Genomic DNA, 17784 nt, shown 5'->3' with positions numbered 1-17784 from the left:
ACATTTTTCACATACAGAAATGAGCTTCCATAAATCCAGAGACAGTGAACGTCGGAGCTGGCATTCGAATTTGTGAGTACCTGACTCCAAGTCCTACACTCAGACTATTAAATTGTGCCTCTCTGTGAGCAGCCAGCAACCCATCCTGCGTGAATACCCTAGTCCTAAATGACACAATGTTCATCCTTTGTGCAATGTGGTCCCTTGATTTCAATGTGCAAAAATACTAGCTTTCCTGTCGATCAGCGTTATGCTGGAAATCCAGCTCAGTTAAAGTGGCTGTCTCTAGGGAACGGTATGAACCTAGCAATCAGGCATCCTGCAACCCCATCTAGTACACTGGACATGATTTGTTAACAGAAAACCTGTGATTCATACAATTTTCCTGTCGGAGTGGTGATCTGAAAGCAATATCGTCGGTCTTCACAGTCCACTGCCATTACAGAGCAGTTATCCAAGTCCTGAATCAGTCCTCCAGCTACCGCTCCCCTGGGCTGGCACATCAGGTTACCACCTTGAGTGAAGAAATAGAGTCTATCCCAGGTTGTAGTCACCAGGCCTGTTTTACTATAGGGAACATACCATATGAAGACCTATTAGCACAGTATTTCTATTTAAAAATAGCCCCCAATTACATTCCTGGACCTGAAACTGCCCCCCACCAACCTTTGAGCAAGCTCTGCTGGAGATGCAGAGCGGATCCGTAATTTCAAACATGGATCTTTGTTATTTGTAAATTACATTTCAACCTACACATCAAAGGCACCTTTCCACAATGAAGACTCATCCCCAAGGCAAGCTGAAGGCTTAAGGAGAATTTAGTTTTGAGTGATCCAAGTTTAAAACGAATAATCATCTGCAATATTTCCTAGCTGCTAAACAGAAGAAGGTTTATGGAGAACACCTTACATGAGGCTGCATGGAATTTTCCTGTGCTCTGTTTTTAAAAATGTCCTTTTGAGTGATCAGAAGCAGCAGAAATTTCAGCACAAATGGGCATAAATTTTGAAAAGTTACACTTCTATAAGTGGAATCTCATATTGAAAGTACATCCTTCTATGGAGTCATTTACATGATGCTATAACCCATCTTTTACATTGCTGTTAAACCTTAACGTTTGTAATCCAGTTAAAAATCAAAAACGGTTCAAATTAAATGGAAACCTGACATTTAAGTTACACCAAAGAGACAATAATCAGATCCATCCACCACTGCTGCTCTTCCGTATATATAACTCCCGCTGAAGTCAACGGGAGGTTTAGTAAAAGAAACTTTGCAGGATTGAGCTTGTGTGGTATATGATCAACGCTATGGGACTGGTTTCTCTGTAAAGGGAAGTTTGCGGTGAAAGCCCTAAAATCCATATCAAGTACAAAATCTAGCTCCGCCTTATAAGCATTCATGCATTTTCATTAGCCCACAGAAGAGAGAGCATCCTGATCCCAGTCTCAGTGACTCCAATGAGCTGCCGAGCGCAATCAGATATCACATTTTATTTTTAGATATTCAAATGCATGAATTCAGGCACTGTAGGTGAATTCAGCTAGAGGGGAAACAATTTAGCCACAGAGGGGAAGATTTTCAAAAGCCCTCTAAATGTGTTAGGCTCCTAAATCCAATTTTCTAAGGTGATTTAGGAACTGAAAGGTAAAATTTTCAAAAAAGCCTAAGTGGTTGAGGAATCTTAATCCCATTGACTTTTAATGAGACTTGGCTCTTGAATCATTTAGGCACTTCTGAAAATTTTACTGGAAGAATCTTCATGGTAGAGGCAATGCAGAAATGAGCTGCCAGTCAGCCAAACAAACAAGGGGGATTATCCTTCTTACTTTCTAAGATTAAGGTAGCCAGCTTTCTGAATAAGGTTTCTGTTGATAGTTGGTGAGGTGACATCGGAATCCGGGGTGTAAACAGACTCATTAACTGAAAGCAAGTCCTGCTGGGATACTCTCATAGCATCAGCTTCAGCATCCAACTCTACCTGTATGCTGAAAAAACCAAAGCCGTTTTACAGTCAGTTTACATAGGGACACATTTAACATGTAATCCTGCAAGAACAAAAATATGTATGTTAAATACAAGTGTATGCTACTGTAACACAGTTGGATTAAATGCACAAAAGGAGTTTGCATATGGTTCCCTGGTGGTTTGGAGTACAGGAAAGAGAAAGTAGATTTGTTAATGGCTTTAACAGGGAAAATAGTTATAAGAATACACACAAAGGGATCTCGCTGAGCACTTGATCAATTAGTACAGGAAGGAAGGAATGGGAGAAAGAGATGGAGATTAAGGAATTGTTTCCAGTAAACTAATCTGGTGTTAGAAAAATAAAATGCACCTGCTAAAGAGACATTGAAAACTTGTGTAACACAGGCATGGCTGTTTTCAATTTGGTAGTCACAGTATTGCCAGGTTCTTCACTTAGTGCTTGTCCTGAAATGCGGGTGTTGAAGAACGTGTTTGCTTTGCACTCAGTTTACCGTAGGCATGCCATACAAACACATTTACTGTACACGTATTTCAAACAGTAAGTATGTTTTTCTTAGAACGTGTATCATTTGTACCAAGGATGGCTATTTTCTTCCCCAAACATTATAAAGGAGGGAGTGATCAGAGATCTGAAAATGACCAGAAAGAATGAAATGACTGCAGATTATTTTCTGTTTATTACAGAAGTGCCTGACGACCAACCAAGAAAGAGGCCCCACTGTGGTACATGCACAAACATGGATTAGTAGATGGTCCCTCCTCCAAAGAGTTTACAATCTAAATAAACAAGACAGGCACAGGGTGGGGAAAGGGGCGGAATACACAAGCAGAGCAAAGGATGTATTGGCAGCAAATGGCATGTTAGTTTCATTATGGGGGAGGGGGGAATAAGGGAAGAGTTTAGTTAGGAGGGGATAAGCTAAATGGAAAGAAAAGGGAAAGGGTAGTGGGGGACAGAATGGGGTAAGAAGGGCAGGCGCGGAGTGAAGCTGAGGTGAAGAGACAGTGAGGGATGTGAAATGCTAAACATTAACAATGAAAATCATGCTGTTTGGGGTGTTTTTTTTTAAAGACACAAACAAAGCTTCAAGCAGCCAAAAACCACTGTGCGTATGCATTTTGATAGAAGCAGAGCAAACAGACACAGTTGTTAATATTAAGTCACTATGTTTCTAGTAGTATTCCTGCTGGGCTTTAAAATACTGAGTCTTGGCTTTCATAGAACTGGTTTTGTTTTGTCTGAGAACTGCATGATTACCTGGAGTTCCTGTCACTGAACCACTGATTAGTTGATCAGAGCCTTTCAATAAATAGTGTGCTAGCCACTTCCAGAAACATTCTGGTGGTAGCTGTAAGGGCAGCAGAGTCCTCCATCAGTCACATCGGCCTGGACTCAATGGGCCAGATTTTCCATAAGGAGCACTACTTAGCTGACTTCCAGGATTTACTCACCTCTGTGTTACTCCAAATGAGTATGGTTTGCAGAATCTAGCCCAGTCTGAAGGGGTACAACTGTCTTACCTACAGAGGTCTTGGAGGAACAATACAAAGAATTGCTACTTAAAGAAACACAAGTGATTCGGGGCTAGCCTAGGTTCTCTTTAATGGGGGCTCACAAAATGTCTTATGAATAGACTTTTTTTTTAAATCACGGTAAGCAGGGGGGTAGAGCGGGTTCAAACATTCCCCTCCCTTACTGGAAACCCTAACCCTAACTCTGCATGAAAACCAGAAAGTGACAGACTAAACGAAAGTGAAACTGACCCTTCTAGAGTCATTGTTCAACATTAAAGAAATGCAAAAGAATTTAACAGCATAAATCTTAAAAAGCGTATTAGATTTTAAAAATTCTTTCCCTTGTAATTCTCTGTTATTGGAAACCAGCGGTAAGATTTTTTTTTTTTTTTTTTTAATTTCAATTTTCATCTTGACAGTGTCCCTTCCAATGCAGTGAAGTCAAGTCTTTCACTTTTGTAATAAGTTTAAGATAACAAAATCTTTCACATAGGTATGAATGATTTAACCAGACATGGTTAGTATTAAACAGGCAGGACCCAAATCTGTCTTCAGGTCCCTGTGTAACATTCAATGTGGTGAATGGTAACTGCAAGAGGGTCTCAAAGTACAGAATTCAACCTGGAGAAATAAAAATACACTGATGCAGCAACAGATATACTACAGCGCTGAACAAACACGGATCCACAGTTTTACTATTATGCACTTTCAGCCTCTGAGTCAATTCACATTAACTTATGCTGCCTGTATTAATTAGAAAACAGAGCTAAGTGGTCTATGTCATGATATGCTAGCAGACTACCTCTATACCACCTCTTCAGTCCTAATGCTTGAGCCAGGCAGAAGGCAACATTTTATTTTGACTGGTTTCTGTGCCCTAAGCAATAGTCACAGACCAATCAGACGTCTTATCAGACCAAAAGTCCTGCCTCAGCAATGCTTCCATTTGCCCTAATTAGAAGGTCATATTTGGCCAGACATCCCTTCTGTCCCAAGACCCATTCTGGGCTCAGTCAGGAAGCAATTATGGGTCTGCATGCCCTTCTGTGTAGTGCCTGCCATTTTGAAAAAGCCTTTAAGAATGCCATGGTAAGTTTGATATTTTTCCCGTTATAAAAATATTGGTTAAATAAAAGTTAGATAAAATGGACGTGACTCCAGGTGCACCAGAACAGCATTCGGCTCACGCAGGGAGAAGGGAACCATAGGTGACTATACCACCTTCCTCAACCCTCTGGTTCCTGATCCTGGGGTCTGCCAGCCCTATGCCTGCTGAGAATTCAGCTAGTAAAGGATGTTCCTCGGAGGCTGAAGGCAGCAGCCGGGGCTGATGATCTAACCACTGTGTTGTTCTGAAACAATGAACAAGTCACAGTTTTCAAAATAGGAAAGAAGACAGCTCTTTATATTAAGACAAAGATATATTATGGAGCACTATTAATATCATTCAGGGTCAAACCTATACCTATTTAAATATGTCTTATAAGAAAAAAGAAAGAAGGGAATCCCGTATAATAGAGTTGGTTGCTAAGAGAGGACTTTCAATCCTCTGTGGCCTTCTGTTTTGGTAGCTGTTGCTGGGGGCGTGGAAATCTGTAAACCTCAAAAGTGGCCTTCCAATCTGCTGAGGCCATCAAATGGAAAAAGGAGGTTTAGCTTTACCTTACCTATGCCCCAGTTACTCTGATTGCCCTAATAAGTAAAGGGGTGAGAGCAGCATTCTACAGTTAATGGAATGATGAACCTGGATTGATGAAGAAGGGTCCCAATGCTTGAGTCATTTCCCCCCTCCTAGAGCATAACTCTGACTAGATGGAATGAAGAAAAAGTTCTTCCCTTTTCTCATCTATGGAAAGCAGTTCCCAAAACACAGGCTGAAGATATGAGACAGAACAGTCAGCCTTCTGTATCTGGAAAGGTGCCGAGCAAGCGTTTTGTCCTTGAAGACTTTTTCCTCCTTTCAGAAAAACTATAACAGCACCAAACATCTGATTTTTCTACTCACTTTTCCAAGCCCTCCAGGAGTTACTGACTGCACCCACTGGATGAGGCAGAGATGCAAGAGAAGGGGGTATAAAATAGTTTGGTCGCTTAGTTTACAAAAAGAAAATCATTTGGACCTGCACATATAATTTATGCTTATTGGAATGTGTGAACTTCTGGTGGCTGGGATTCCTTCACAGCTTGTGTGCGAAATCTCTGAATGCGCGAGGCTCCTTTCATGCCTCAAAGGCATAACAAATACTCAAAAATAGCCCTATAGCCCATAGGAGAGACGGCACCCATAGAGCTGTCGACTGCCTACCTGAGCCAGAGAACAAGCTGCTTCAACTGCATTTGAGGCCAGTTATTCGATTTCTGAGACCTACACCTGATCTGCTGCCTGGGAGACTAAACCTTATAGCTCCTGTGGTTACTGCTGTTCTTTTGGGGGATCACAGCAGTAGTAGTAACCTGGATGGAGAATGTTGCATTTTAGTCCAGGTTAGGCAGGCTGACTAGAGGGATATTCATTCTAACGTAGCACCATAGCTCTGCTTCGTAATGGCTCATTTCCAGGACTTCCCAACTGCGGAAAGGTGAGCTACCCCGCCCCCCAGCAAAATGAAACCAGCCGTGTTCCCTTCAGCTCCACCAAGGGATGTTAAAAGGTGATTCACAGATTTGAATTTTAATTAAAATGTGTCCGTTTTATGACTGTAAGGAAGGACAGTCACTATTGGATATTAAATGCTTGGATACCAATTATTGACACAGGAAATCGAACATTACTTTCTATTGTTAGAACAGTATTGCTTAGTGATTTTTTTTTTTTAAATAGCAGTGATCGAGGTAACATTGATTTTTTCCTCTAACAAAACATCTCTTCCCTTTTGGACTTTCTGAAGGTCCACAGCCGGGGCTTCCTTTCAGTAGGGCGCTGCTGGGTTCCTGGGACCTATTTCCTTCCTAATTGCAGGGGGGAGAAGAGGGAAAGGCCGACATCTCCTAAGCCCACCTCTTTTGGCACCAAAAATATGGATCACTTAGCGGACATATGATTCCTTTTTTTTTTTCTTATATGCTTTGTTGACAATTTGAGTGCTCTAATGTTGCTATTTAAAGTATCATCATTTGCATCCCAATTGGTAACTCACTGAGATGAATAGTGCAGTTCATGCCTCTTCAAGGTATTGTTTCAGGCTCTCTGCAAACTCAGGCAGACACCACTGCACTGTCATGCTTGGGTTATGTTTTCATGCTTTTATTCACAATCATAACAGCTAGAGACCTTTTTATTTAAACGAAGGTGGAGACTCTGGAGCACAACTGAGAGGCCCATCTGTGCCTCTCCACCTCCAGCTAGTCCTTTGTGCTTCTTCATGGGAGTGTCCATCACACGTTGGGAAATACAAACAAATCTCCTGTATATAGCAAGGATGGCCAAACTGCGGCTCATGAGCCGCATGCAGCTCTTTTACAGTTCAAGTGTGGTTTGTGGAGCCCCCTATGAACCGCTCCCCATTCTCTGTCTATTAGACTGCGATGGGGAGCTTAGAGCTTCTGCCCTGTGGCAGGGTGGTGGGGCTAGAGGATTCTGCCCAGTGGGGAGGGGGTCTCGGAGACATTAGTGAGTTTGGCCACCCCTGGTATGTAGACTAAACATTTTGGAATCTCAAAATAGAAGGTACATGTATCCCTGGGGAGTTTAAAAAAATGAACTTTGGTCTATATATCATATGAACAATTTGAAGCATAGGGAGGGATCTTTATTTATTCATTAAACAAGAATTGGCTTCGTCAGTTAATTACTGTAGGAAGCTGCAGTGGCCTCCCACGGAGACAGAGCCTGAGGACGGACGCCAGCGCTCTGATTGGCTCAACTCACGCCCTGCCCCGGAGTCTGCCCGGCAACAAGGGACCCGGGCCGTGATAGGACAACCCAGCCAGGCCAATTGGCTGCTGCAGGGCGGAGCCCCAACAGGAAGGGGAAGTACAAAAGCCTGGCCCCTGAGCTCAGTAGGACCCAGACTGCTGCCAGAGGCAGACGTGCTGCCCCGCCAGCAGAGGCCTAGGCTAGAACCTAGCCGCCGCTGACGAACCCCGGCCCCACCTGGGCCCGGGGATTGGATAGGGCCCACGAGGAGCTGGACAAGGCAACCCGGCCAGGATGACTGGGCTGAGTTACCCCGACCCCGGGGCTGTACTCTGGGACCGCCTGGCTAGGCCGAGACCCCAGAGCAGCCCGAGTAGCGGGCACCCTCGGAGGCCGGGCCGGATTTGGAGGAACTGCCGGCCGCCGAGCCCCTCCCTGCAGCGGGACAGGACTTGGAGGAGCTGCCCGAGGCCGAGCCACTCCCCACCTACAACGACCTGGAGGAGCTGCCCCCTGAAGAGGAGCTTCCTGCCTTACCCCCCATTGATGAGGAAGGACTGACGGCGCTACACCAGGTGGACTATCCCCGTGCCATGGAGGAAGCAGGTACTAGGGTCAGTGGGGAGGAAGTAGCCCAGGGACAGCCACGGCCTGTGGCTGAAGCCGCCTTATAGCCGTTGTGTTGCGGCGGGAGCCCCGCCGGCACAGTGGCAGCTGCTTCTGCCACTGCTAGGGCCCTGGGCTGGGACGCAGTGGAGACGGGTGGGCCTGCGTCCCCCTCCCCTTCCCCTTTTCCCTAGCCACCCCAGGAGAATTGCTCTCCTGACCCCACCTGAAGCCGTTGCCTTCTTTGCTGACCCTGCCTAAGGGTTAGAACCTAGACTCCTGTTCGCACGCCCCGTCTGAGGGCCTGAGCGACCTGCCTCTGCTCACCCCTGCCTAGGGGTTGGAGCGATAGACTCCTTGCTCGCTTGCCCGGACTGAGGGCCTGAGCGATCCGTCTCTGCTCACCCTGCCTAGGGGTTGGAGCACTTGACTCCTTGCTCACTCGCCCCGACTGGGGGCTTGAGTGGTAGACTGAGTGCTCGCCCCACATACGGGCGAATTGCCTAGACTGATCTCTCGCCAAACGCGAGCTATTCCCCTGTAGGAAGCCGCTGTGGCCTCCCACGGAACCAGAAACGCTTACAATTACAATGATGTGATTGAGGAATTTAAGTCCATAACACCTGGTGAGCGACATCTCATTCTCTAGGACAGGAAGATGAAGAAACCTTAATCTGTTTTGGTCAATTTGGGTTAGCTCATTATCTGGTTAAAGATAAAGATCATGAAAATTGACTATCTTCGTATATGCCTTGTTATCACTACAGCAAAAATTTGGTATTTTGTGTCATTTTTTAAGTTTGTATTTTTTAAGTAAAGTTTAATTGTTAATTTAAAAAAAATTAAGTTTAGTTACGTTTTAGTTTCTTTAGTTTGTTTGATGAATAAAAATAATGTCCTTTATGATTGAGTATTCAATAAATGTTTGCCTTTAAAAAAAAAAAATAAATAAAATTCCCTGGGGGCACACCCTAATGAAACGTGCTGTGCACGCCTATGTTACATACCCTCTGATTTGTGTGTCCAAAGATGAGGTTTTGGATGTCCTTTAAAAGTACCCAGATTTAAAAATTGGGCGTATGGTATTATTAATGCACAGTATTTGGCCATTATTCCAAAGATCCTCAATTGCCATTTAAAAAATAGATCTCTTGCGCTGCTATGCGTATATTCTCCTCAAAGCACAGATAGTCTATTCCTTTTATACACACACTCCCTATCCATCTGTTCTTTCACACAGCGAAGTGCAAACGAAATAAAAAAATTCAATCCACTCTATCAGTTTGATCCCAACCCTTCAGCCATTCAGTGGAACTCCTCTCCTGAGTAAGGACTGCAGGGCAAGCCCCCAGCCAGACACAGGACATTAGTAATTCTGCTTGAATTTAACACAAATAAATACAGAAAACCAAACTGAAACCTAAGTGTTTTTGTTACCTTTGAACCATGTTTGAAACGGATGATAAAAAGCTGTCCATTCTTTTGGAAAACATCTCTGCTCCCTTCTTAAAAAAGTTAATCTGAAAAATATAATAAGGGTATTCCGGAAATTATCTAAGAAAGGTTTGGCAATCAAACAACGGATGGATGGTGGGGGTGGGGGCTGAAGATGATCCCATGGCGACTGATGTCTCAAGTTGCCATTCAAAGCTAAGGCATTATTAAAACAATAACCTCTGCTTTCTTCTTCCCACCGCCCCCCAAAAATGAAGGTTAGTGGTCACGGACAGTCAATGCTAATAAACTCACTGTTACCTGGCCTAAAGAACCATGTCACACCTCTTCCATTCTCCAGAGTTTTTAGAACTCAGTTATATGGCAGTATGCACTACTGTGCCCCATCCTGCTGCATAAACAAGGGCCAGGATTTTACCCTTCGTGTTTATTAAGCCAGGTCTACACGAGAGATGTCTACCGGCATAGCTATGTCAGCCAGGGGTGTAAAGATGTGTGATGATCCCTGACCAACACAGCTGTGGCGGCAGAAGCCCCTAGTGTAGACAAGTGTATACAAGGTACAGAAGAGTGGAGAATCAGACCCACTCTATTTTTGTCCCAAGTGGAAGTATGAAGCAGCAGAAATCTCATGCAAGAGGCTTATTCTCAGGAGACTCTCAGCACAGTTTTGCAGACTAGAGCAGGGTGGATAAACTGCAGAGAAGGCCTGACTACTTGACTGTTATCTGAGTTAAATATGAATGCAGCACTTCTTTGTGCTTTCCCCTTCATTAGATAATACTGCAAAGTCTTACTATGTACACTCAACAGTGTCAGGTCCTTGTTCTCATTTACATTAAGGCCCCTTTACATCACTCTGGCAGTACACATGGGCCTTAAAATAGGTGTATAATGAGTCAAACCCTCAAAGCTCTGTACAAATATTAATCAATGAAGCCTCCTAACACTCCTGGGAGGTATGTTTTTAGTATTACTGCTATATTTTATGGACTTGGAAACTGAGACAGACAAAGGTTAGGTGACTTGGCCAAAACCACTCAGCAAATCACTGGCTGAGCCAGGATTAGTACACATAGTACTTCCTAGCCTTGTGATCAGTCCACTTGACTGCATTCTCTCTCCTCTTCTCCAAGACATGCTCCAGTTCCTGTTCCCACTAGACTCCTCATCAGCCTGCTGAATATCATACACCAGAAAGTAAACTCTCACACAGGTGAGCTTGTATAAGCACAGGGGGAAAGTGACATGGGAGCAAATTTTGTTGTAATGATTGTTCAGCGTTCACACCATTCAGCCTAGAATGCACTCATTTTTGTGTGTGTGGTTTTTAAATCAGGATCTTTAAGAATAGCTAAATGTCCAACTATTTGATGACAAATAAAGTAAGACTTGAATAAGGACTTGCAAAATTCGGCTCAACATACACATCATTTGAATACAGAGAGGTTCACACAGAAAGAATAAAAAATGGCAGTGCAAAATTTCAACAGGAGACAGTTTGAATAAGGTTTTTGCTATTTTCATATGTCAGTTGCCACCACTACTTCCAAATGTCTTGCATATCCCAGAAACATGTTCCTTTAAAGGGACGTTTTTACTGTCCTGGCTTTACTTCCATACCTGTCCTTGTGTGTATCCTAGCATAGGTTCCATCATTGCAATTCTCCTCCTGTACTGTAGAGCATTCAAGGCACAGTAATACTGTAATGACGAAAGATGCTGCTTCCTTCTTGCATTTGCTACCTCCTTTACTACTTCTGTCTTCAGCTGAATAAAAATTTTAAAAGAACGTTAAAGCTAGCAGTCATGCAACTCAGAATCATGTTCTGGACATATCCAGATCATTTACTGATGATTTTAACGTCATCGTTAAATATTTATTTTTCATGATGGGAAACAATATTTCCATGACAAGATAAAAACAAGCATTAGAAGTAATAAATAAATAAATAAATAAAAATAAATTAATATGGGCCATGCCCAGCAACACATTTAAATGCCTCTTTAATTTTAATTGTTGTAGGCAGTGTAGTTATAGCTGTGTCAGTCCCAGGATCTTAGAGAGACAAGGTGGGTGAGGTAATATCTTTTACTGGACCAACTTCTGTTGGTGAGAGACACAAGCTTTTGAACCACACAGAGTTCTTCAGGTCAAACTCTGTGTGGCTGGAAAGCTTCTCTCTCTTACCAACAGAAGCCGGTCCAATAAAAGATATTACTTCACCCACCTTGTCTCTCTTTAAACATATAAGCAGCTCTCTGGGCTAGAAACAGCACAACGACTACATATTTTAATTGTATGGGTCAGGTTACGATCTCAGTTATATCACATAAGTCTGGAGTAGTTTCATTGTAGCTGAGATCAGAACCTGGTCCTGTATGTGCATAATTCATAGAACTAATAATCCTGGGTACAATTCACAATATATTGCATCTCTATGCACATTAGCCCCTGTATTGGATGTAACATTGCATTCTCATCTGCAACGCAGATCCCTTAAATGATCTTCTGATCTCTCTAAAAGTGTAAAGCCTCCCTATTGGCCCAATCTTACATTCTTTGCACGCCCAAACCTCTAGCTGAGTGGGAGGCTTCGGTGTGCAAGGAATGCAAGATCAGTTCTACTGACATCATTTTCATGGGCTACATGTGGAATAAGAATCAATATCCAGAGACCTGTCAGGCAAACTGAAGAGGAGAATGTAGGCCTTTAAGCACAGCAGATATGGCATTATTACATCACTTCAGCGACAAACATTGCATCAATAATCCTCTGGTAGAGCATCCACCCTTTTGAAGATTGGTAAACGGATGGGTTTTACTGCAGGAGACCTATAGAATCTTTGTGGTCATTTTGGATTTCTTCTGTGGGAAGAAATCATCCTTTCAGTTCCCCTTGATGCTTTCCAGCCTCAATGCAGCACGATACTTAAGCACACGTGTGACACAGAGGCTGACTCACCGGCCTGGGTGCCCTGAGAAGCAGCCCAACGTGCCTTAATTGAAGCATGTAAATAGTTCCTTCAGGTTAGGCACAAGCTTCAGTACCTTTTTCAACTGAGGCTTAAAGCTGTGTTGCTGACTGAAAAAGTCAATCATCGGGAGTCTTGAGCTACTGTGGATTTGTGGAGTTTGTGAATTTGTCAAAGCTGTAGTTAAAAATGAGTATGTAGGCAGAGCCACTGATTAAAAGCTCTCTTTCCATTAAGAACTAAAATAAAAGACTTTTTACCTTTTCATTTTCTCTTTTTTTCGGTAATCGGCTATACTTTGCCATTGAGAGATCATGTTCTGGAAACAAGAAACATTTTCAGCATTGTGGCAGGGCAATATACACAACACGTCTCCTGTGACACAGTTAGTGCATGCCATTAGAAACAAACAAAAATATGAAACATACCGTTGCTAGCAAGGCCGAAAAGATCCTTTAAAGTGCTTACTTCTGAAATAAAAAAGGCAACACTTCAGAATGGCGAGAGAGCTGTATACACTGCTTATTCAAGCAGAATCACAACAAAACTAACTTCCTTTATAGGTACTCGAAGGACAATTGCCTAAGTCGTTTTACTCCTACAAGCAGAAATGTGTAGTTTAGCCAATTATTTGAATTTATTGTTGTTTGTAATTATTTGAAAATAATAAACGAAGGGCAGCACTTACAAAATATCTGTAATGAGCTGTTGGCATCTTCTATGCCCCCTGTTTGTTTCATCCACTTGTTGGGTCTTGTCTTAAACTAAATGATAAACATCTCAAGGCAAGGACTCTCTTGGTGTTTGTGTTTGCATAGTGCCTAGCAGTTCCCAATCCTAACTGGGGCCTCTGCGGGTCACCTGCAATATAAATTTAATTTCCACCCTCATCCTCTGCTGTGCTTTACATTACTATTCACCATCCATCTCTCTCCTTACTGCAGGAAATACTTCTCCTCCTCTGATGTACCACTTGGTCATATGATGCTCCACTGCCAGTCCCTTGCCAGGACCTCAGGAAAGGAAGTGTGTAAGGAAGCGCCTGTGCAAGCAGGTAGGTAAGATTTAGGTAAACTTGCTTTTCTGTACAAGTTATGAATATGGAAAAAGATCCCATACAAACAGCTGTCATTTATACAAGGAACCTGCAGACCACTTTGTCCATTACCAAAGAGGAGCTGCCCTTTGCCTAAAAAATCTGCTGTTTTGAACCACATATTGCCAGTGCTTAAATGACACACAGAAAGCTGTGTCCCCACCAGCGACTGCCAAGCGTATGATCTAGGGCCCTGATCATGTCACTGGGATCACGTCTATTTTTAGGCAAACCTTTGTGCCTTCACAGAGCCACACCGACTGAGCTAAACCAAAACTCAAGACCCCCCGTGTACACATTCCTCTAGTGCAGGAGAGTGGGAACTCTGTGGCAGCTTCAAATAAACTTGTACACGGAGGTGTTTATTTATGAAAAAAGGAGGCTGTAAGTAGAGAATCTCTTGTATTATTATTTGTTCATTTTATCCGACATCAAATTTTCAATGTACCACAGATTCTTTTACTGAAAATGCATAGCTGCTCTGTGGAAGCTCTTGGTGGAGAAGAGGTTTTAGCAGCTGGATGGGTGACAGATGGGACTTTGGCATCCATGAAATTGGGAGCGATTTTGGGTTCCTGACACCTCTGGGACAGCTGAGGCTTTAGATAGTGGGTATGAGATACATGTCCTTGCTCTCTCCCCTCCTATGGACTACAGCAGAGGTGACTTTAAATTTTGGGTGCAAATTACACACACAGAAGAAAGGCCATGCATGTGAAAAGAGACAGGAGCTTTCTCAGGAGGTAGCCCAAGACCAAGGAATGAACTCCCCCAGGAACTAAAGACCATCATAAATCTCACCATCTTCTGTTCCAAGTGCAAGGTGCCTTTCTTTTACCCTGCCTTCTCTCTGTCTGTCTGTCTGTCTCTCTCTCTCTCTCACACACACACACACACACACACACACACACACACACACACAGAGCTGTGTGCATTTTAAATAAAAACAAGACACTCTGCTCTGCATGCATACTTCTATCCCTCGGGAGAGGATGAGAACAAACATGTGACAGATATTAGTCATGTTGCTTAATGCACTACTGAAAGGCACTCAGATACGAGGATGAACACAGTATAAGAATCTATACAAGGTAGAATAGAAAAATGTAACTGCTTAGGCTCCAGTCCTGTAAACACTTCTGTGCATGTTTAACTGTAAGCATGTGAGTGGTCTCACTGAAATCACAGAACCAAAGTTAAGCAGATATGGAAGCATTTGCGGGACCAAGACCTGTTAATGTTCATATCGTATGTGTGCCTCTTGCCTTGACACCTACCATAGAACTATTATAAGCAACATGCATCGGTGGCAGGCCCACTGACATCACCTGCTCTATAGTGATGTATGGAAATAAAACGAGCTGATAATCAGCAGTTCTCCAAAGCAGTGTTTCTCAACCTTTTAAGTGGCAAGTACCCCCTAACTTCTGAAAATTTTAGTAAGTACCCCAACACTCACTTTTCCACGGGATTTTATATTTACAGACTAATGTGAGCCATATGTTGGAAGAAGGGCTGAGTATATAAGGCCGTGATATGACAGATGTCAGATCTAGTGTGCGTAGGGTTACCACCTTTACACCAGGGGTGCACATCTCAAGTAAGTACCTGGGCTAGAGGGGATGTTGGCCAAAGCTAGGAGGCTTTGAGCGGCATGCAAATGCTGGGGAACATAAAGCGCTGTGCCAAATTTTTTGCCATAGACTTGAGAGGAGGAAGGGATGAGAGAGAGACAAGGAAGGATGAGAGAGAGGGAGACAGGAAAAGAGGGTGAACTGGTAAAATCTGGGGCTGTCATAGTTGTCAATTTCACTGTTCAGCTAGAGCAGTGAAACCGGCTTTGAGCCAGGGAGGGAGGCTGCTCCTGCCTCCCAGCTGGGAGCTGTGACTGGGTGGGAAGCGGGGGCTGCTGCCCGCCTCCCCTTCACTCTGTTTTCCCCCGGTAACCCCCTGCCTGTGTCTCGTGTACCCCTGGTTGAGAAACTCTGCTCCAAAGCATGTTTTCTTTCACAATTATACTGCAGTTGTTTTCTTTTCCAGTAAAACCAGTTGAAACAAATGCTGGCACGTAAGTGCCTTCTGAGGCGAGCTGATCATGGGAATGATGAATTATTATTTAAAGTCGGGATTGAGTCAATAAAATCTTATGCTTTTCTTGCACATGCTGGTTAGACCCTCCCTGAACTTACACAGCACCCTTCTTTCAAAATTATTCCAAATGTTTACACTATTGCTTTGCTTTCTGAGCAAGGAATTTCCAATTTTGTGCCAACCTGCCATCTGGATTTTTCCTTGGGTGGCACGGAGTTAAAAGGGTTGAGTTGCTTGAACAGGACAAAATAGTATACTTTGGAGTCATAAAAATCCTGCCCATGTTTTTCAAACCCAGTTTTCTCACAGTAGGGTTAATACCACCTCTCCTTTCAGATGTTTACAAGCCTGATGCACCTCTGCATTCCTCCAGCTTTATGCAAGCGTACCACCACTGAATTCAATGAAGTCACACTGGTATAAAAATAGAGCGCACAGTAGAGAATGAGACCTTGTATTTTAGAACTGTTAGCATGTGTGCTGGATTACTACAAATGTATGTCTCATCAAAAATGTTCCATCTAGCAACAAGAAAGAAAATATCAGATTTTTCTGGAAATTAATACAAATGACAAATTGAAAAATAATCAACAGCTTACTATGAAATAAGTCAGGCATCAAAAGTTATAAATGGAAAGCAATTTGGAACCTAACCAAAACTTACCTGTAAGATCTTTTTCTCGAAATTGTATGATCGGGAGAACCATTGTGTCCGCAAGCTGTTTTGCCAGCTCAGAATGGAGAATGTTAAGCTGAAAGGGAGAGAAATGATCTAAAACAGTGCATTGTGCACAGAGTACTACAGACACACTGTCATCAGCCTGTGAGCCATACATGTCTCTGCACAGCAGTGCTTCCTCTGTCCTGAGTGTTAAGGGGTAATGTGGAGGCCAATACTTGTACATACATTTGAAGTTGTATGTAGTGGTCAGAGGGTAATAGATGGTGAGACCTCTGGGGATGATGTTTTGTTTCTTGCATTTGCTCAGGAAGTAGATGTCGCTGTTAAGTTTTCCTTCCTTTTTTGTCATGTTGTGGAGTTTCCATTTCAGACGGCTAAATTCAATGTCTTCCATTGTTTTATGCAGTTTAGTTGTAGCCATGTCAGTCCCAGGATATAAGAGAGAAGGTGAGTGAGGTAAACAAACACTTATTATTATTACAACTACACTGCACACTACAATGGAAGATATTGAATTTAGCCATCTGAAATGGAAACTCCACAACATGATGAAAAAGGAAGCAAAATTTAACAGCGACATCTACTTCCTGTGCAAATGCAAGAAACAAAACATAACTCTCAGACCCCTCTGTACAACTGCAAATAGGCTGAAGAGCTCTGCAGACGGACTTCAGGGAAACTGAGGAACTATTTACTGCACCTCACATACTCCAGAAGGGACCACCTCAAACAAGAAATCATCATAGGCTCCCACACACTGGAGGAAAAAAAACCCCAATAAAGTTACCTGAAAATCATGCAAGAAATCCAAAACAACGATCAAATAAACTTGATGACAGCCATCCAACACAAAACAAAAAGTGGAACCAACTACAATACAAGTACTCCACCACCCACAGAATGCCACGTCTGGGAGAAAGCATGGCACCAGTATCCACCACATGGACACTGCATTGACACCTGAACATCATCAATTTATCAAGAGGACCCCTGACTGGAGCTGCATTCTCTGTACTCTGAGGAACTGAACTTTTGCCCCACCACAGAACCTGATTCCATACTAACGTGTGGAACTAGAAGAATTCTTCTGCCTGCCTCCTCCACAAAGAATTATTTCACCATGACACCACCACTCACAATTACCACGTCCCCACAACAGAAGTTGGTCCAATAAAAGGTATTGCCTCACCCACTTTGTCTTGCCATGTATGTTTAAAGTATCTGTGTTTACACTTCTCTTGGGATGTAAACATTTCTCAGGGAAACAGTTCTTGGGCCAAATAATGCCAGGCTTGGTGGCTGCATGGTATTTCTGATCCCAGATGGTAGGAATACCTCAGAAAGACCAGATGTCATTTTTGTTATTAATAATAATAATTTTGGCTTTACACCTGGATATCTGGGGTACTAAAAAAATTCACCGAAAACAAACACTGAGCTATTTGGGTTTACTCAAATACTCCTTGGCTTTAAGCATTTTACTCTGGAAACTTGAATGCACAGCGCTACTGAATACAA

The 17784-nt window shown here is 43.0% G+C and overlaps 1 protein-coding gene across 1 annotated transcript in view; it reads right to left on the bottom strand.

Moving 5' to 3' along the window:
* APPL2 (adaptor protein, phosphotyrosine interacting with PH domain and leucine zipper 2) overlaps nucleotides 1-17784 on the bottom strand; it is a 49873-nt gene that overhangs the window by 10689 nt on the left and 21400 nt on the right. Inside the window, exons 5-11 of the mRNA XM_067536190.1 lie at nucleotides 16249-16336; nucleotides 12826-12867; nucleotides 12658-12716; nucleotides 11045-11191; nucleotides 9404-9486; nucleotides 1830-1988; nucleotides 379-567 (exon numbers count right to left, since the gene is read on the bottom strand). Of these exons, the coding sequence (XP_067392291.1) occupies nucleotides 379-567; nucleotides 1830-1988; nucleotides 9404-9486; nucleotides 11045-11191; nucleotides 12658-12716; nucleotides 12826-12867; nucleotides 16249-16336 (767 nt within the window). The remainder of the gene's footprint in view (nucleotides 1-378; nucleotides 568-1829; nucleotides 1989-9403; nucleotides 9487-11044; nucleotides 11192-12657; nucleotides 12717-12825; nucleotides 12868-16248; nucleotides 16337-17784) is intronic.

Source organism: Emydura macquarii, unplaced genomic scaffold, assembly GCF_026122565.2.
Source record: "Emydura macquarii macquarii isolate MOO-44397 ecotype Brisbane River unplaced genomic scaffold, CSIRO-AGI_Emac_v2 contig_3530, whole genome shotgun sequence".
Lineage (NCBI taxonomy): Eukaryota > Metazoa > Chordata > Testudines > Chelidae > Emydura > Emydura macquarii.
This window is presented reverse-complemented; position numbering and strand designations above follow the sequence as displayed.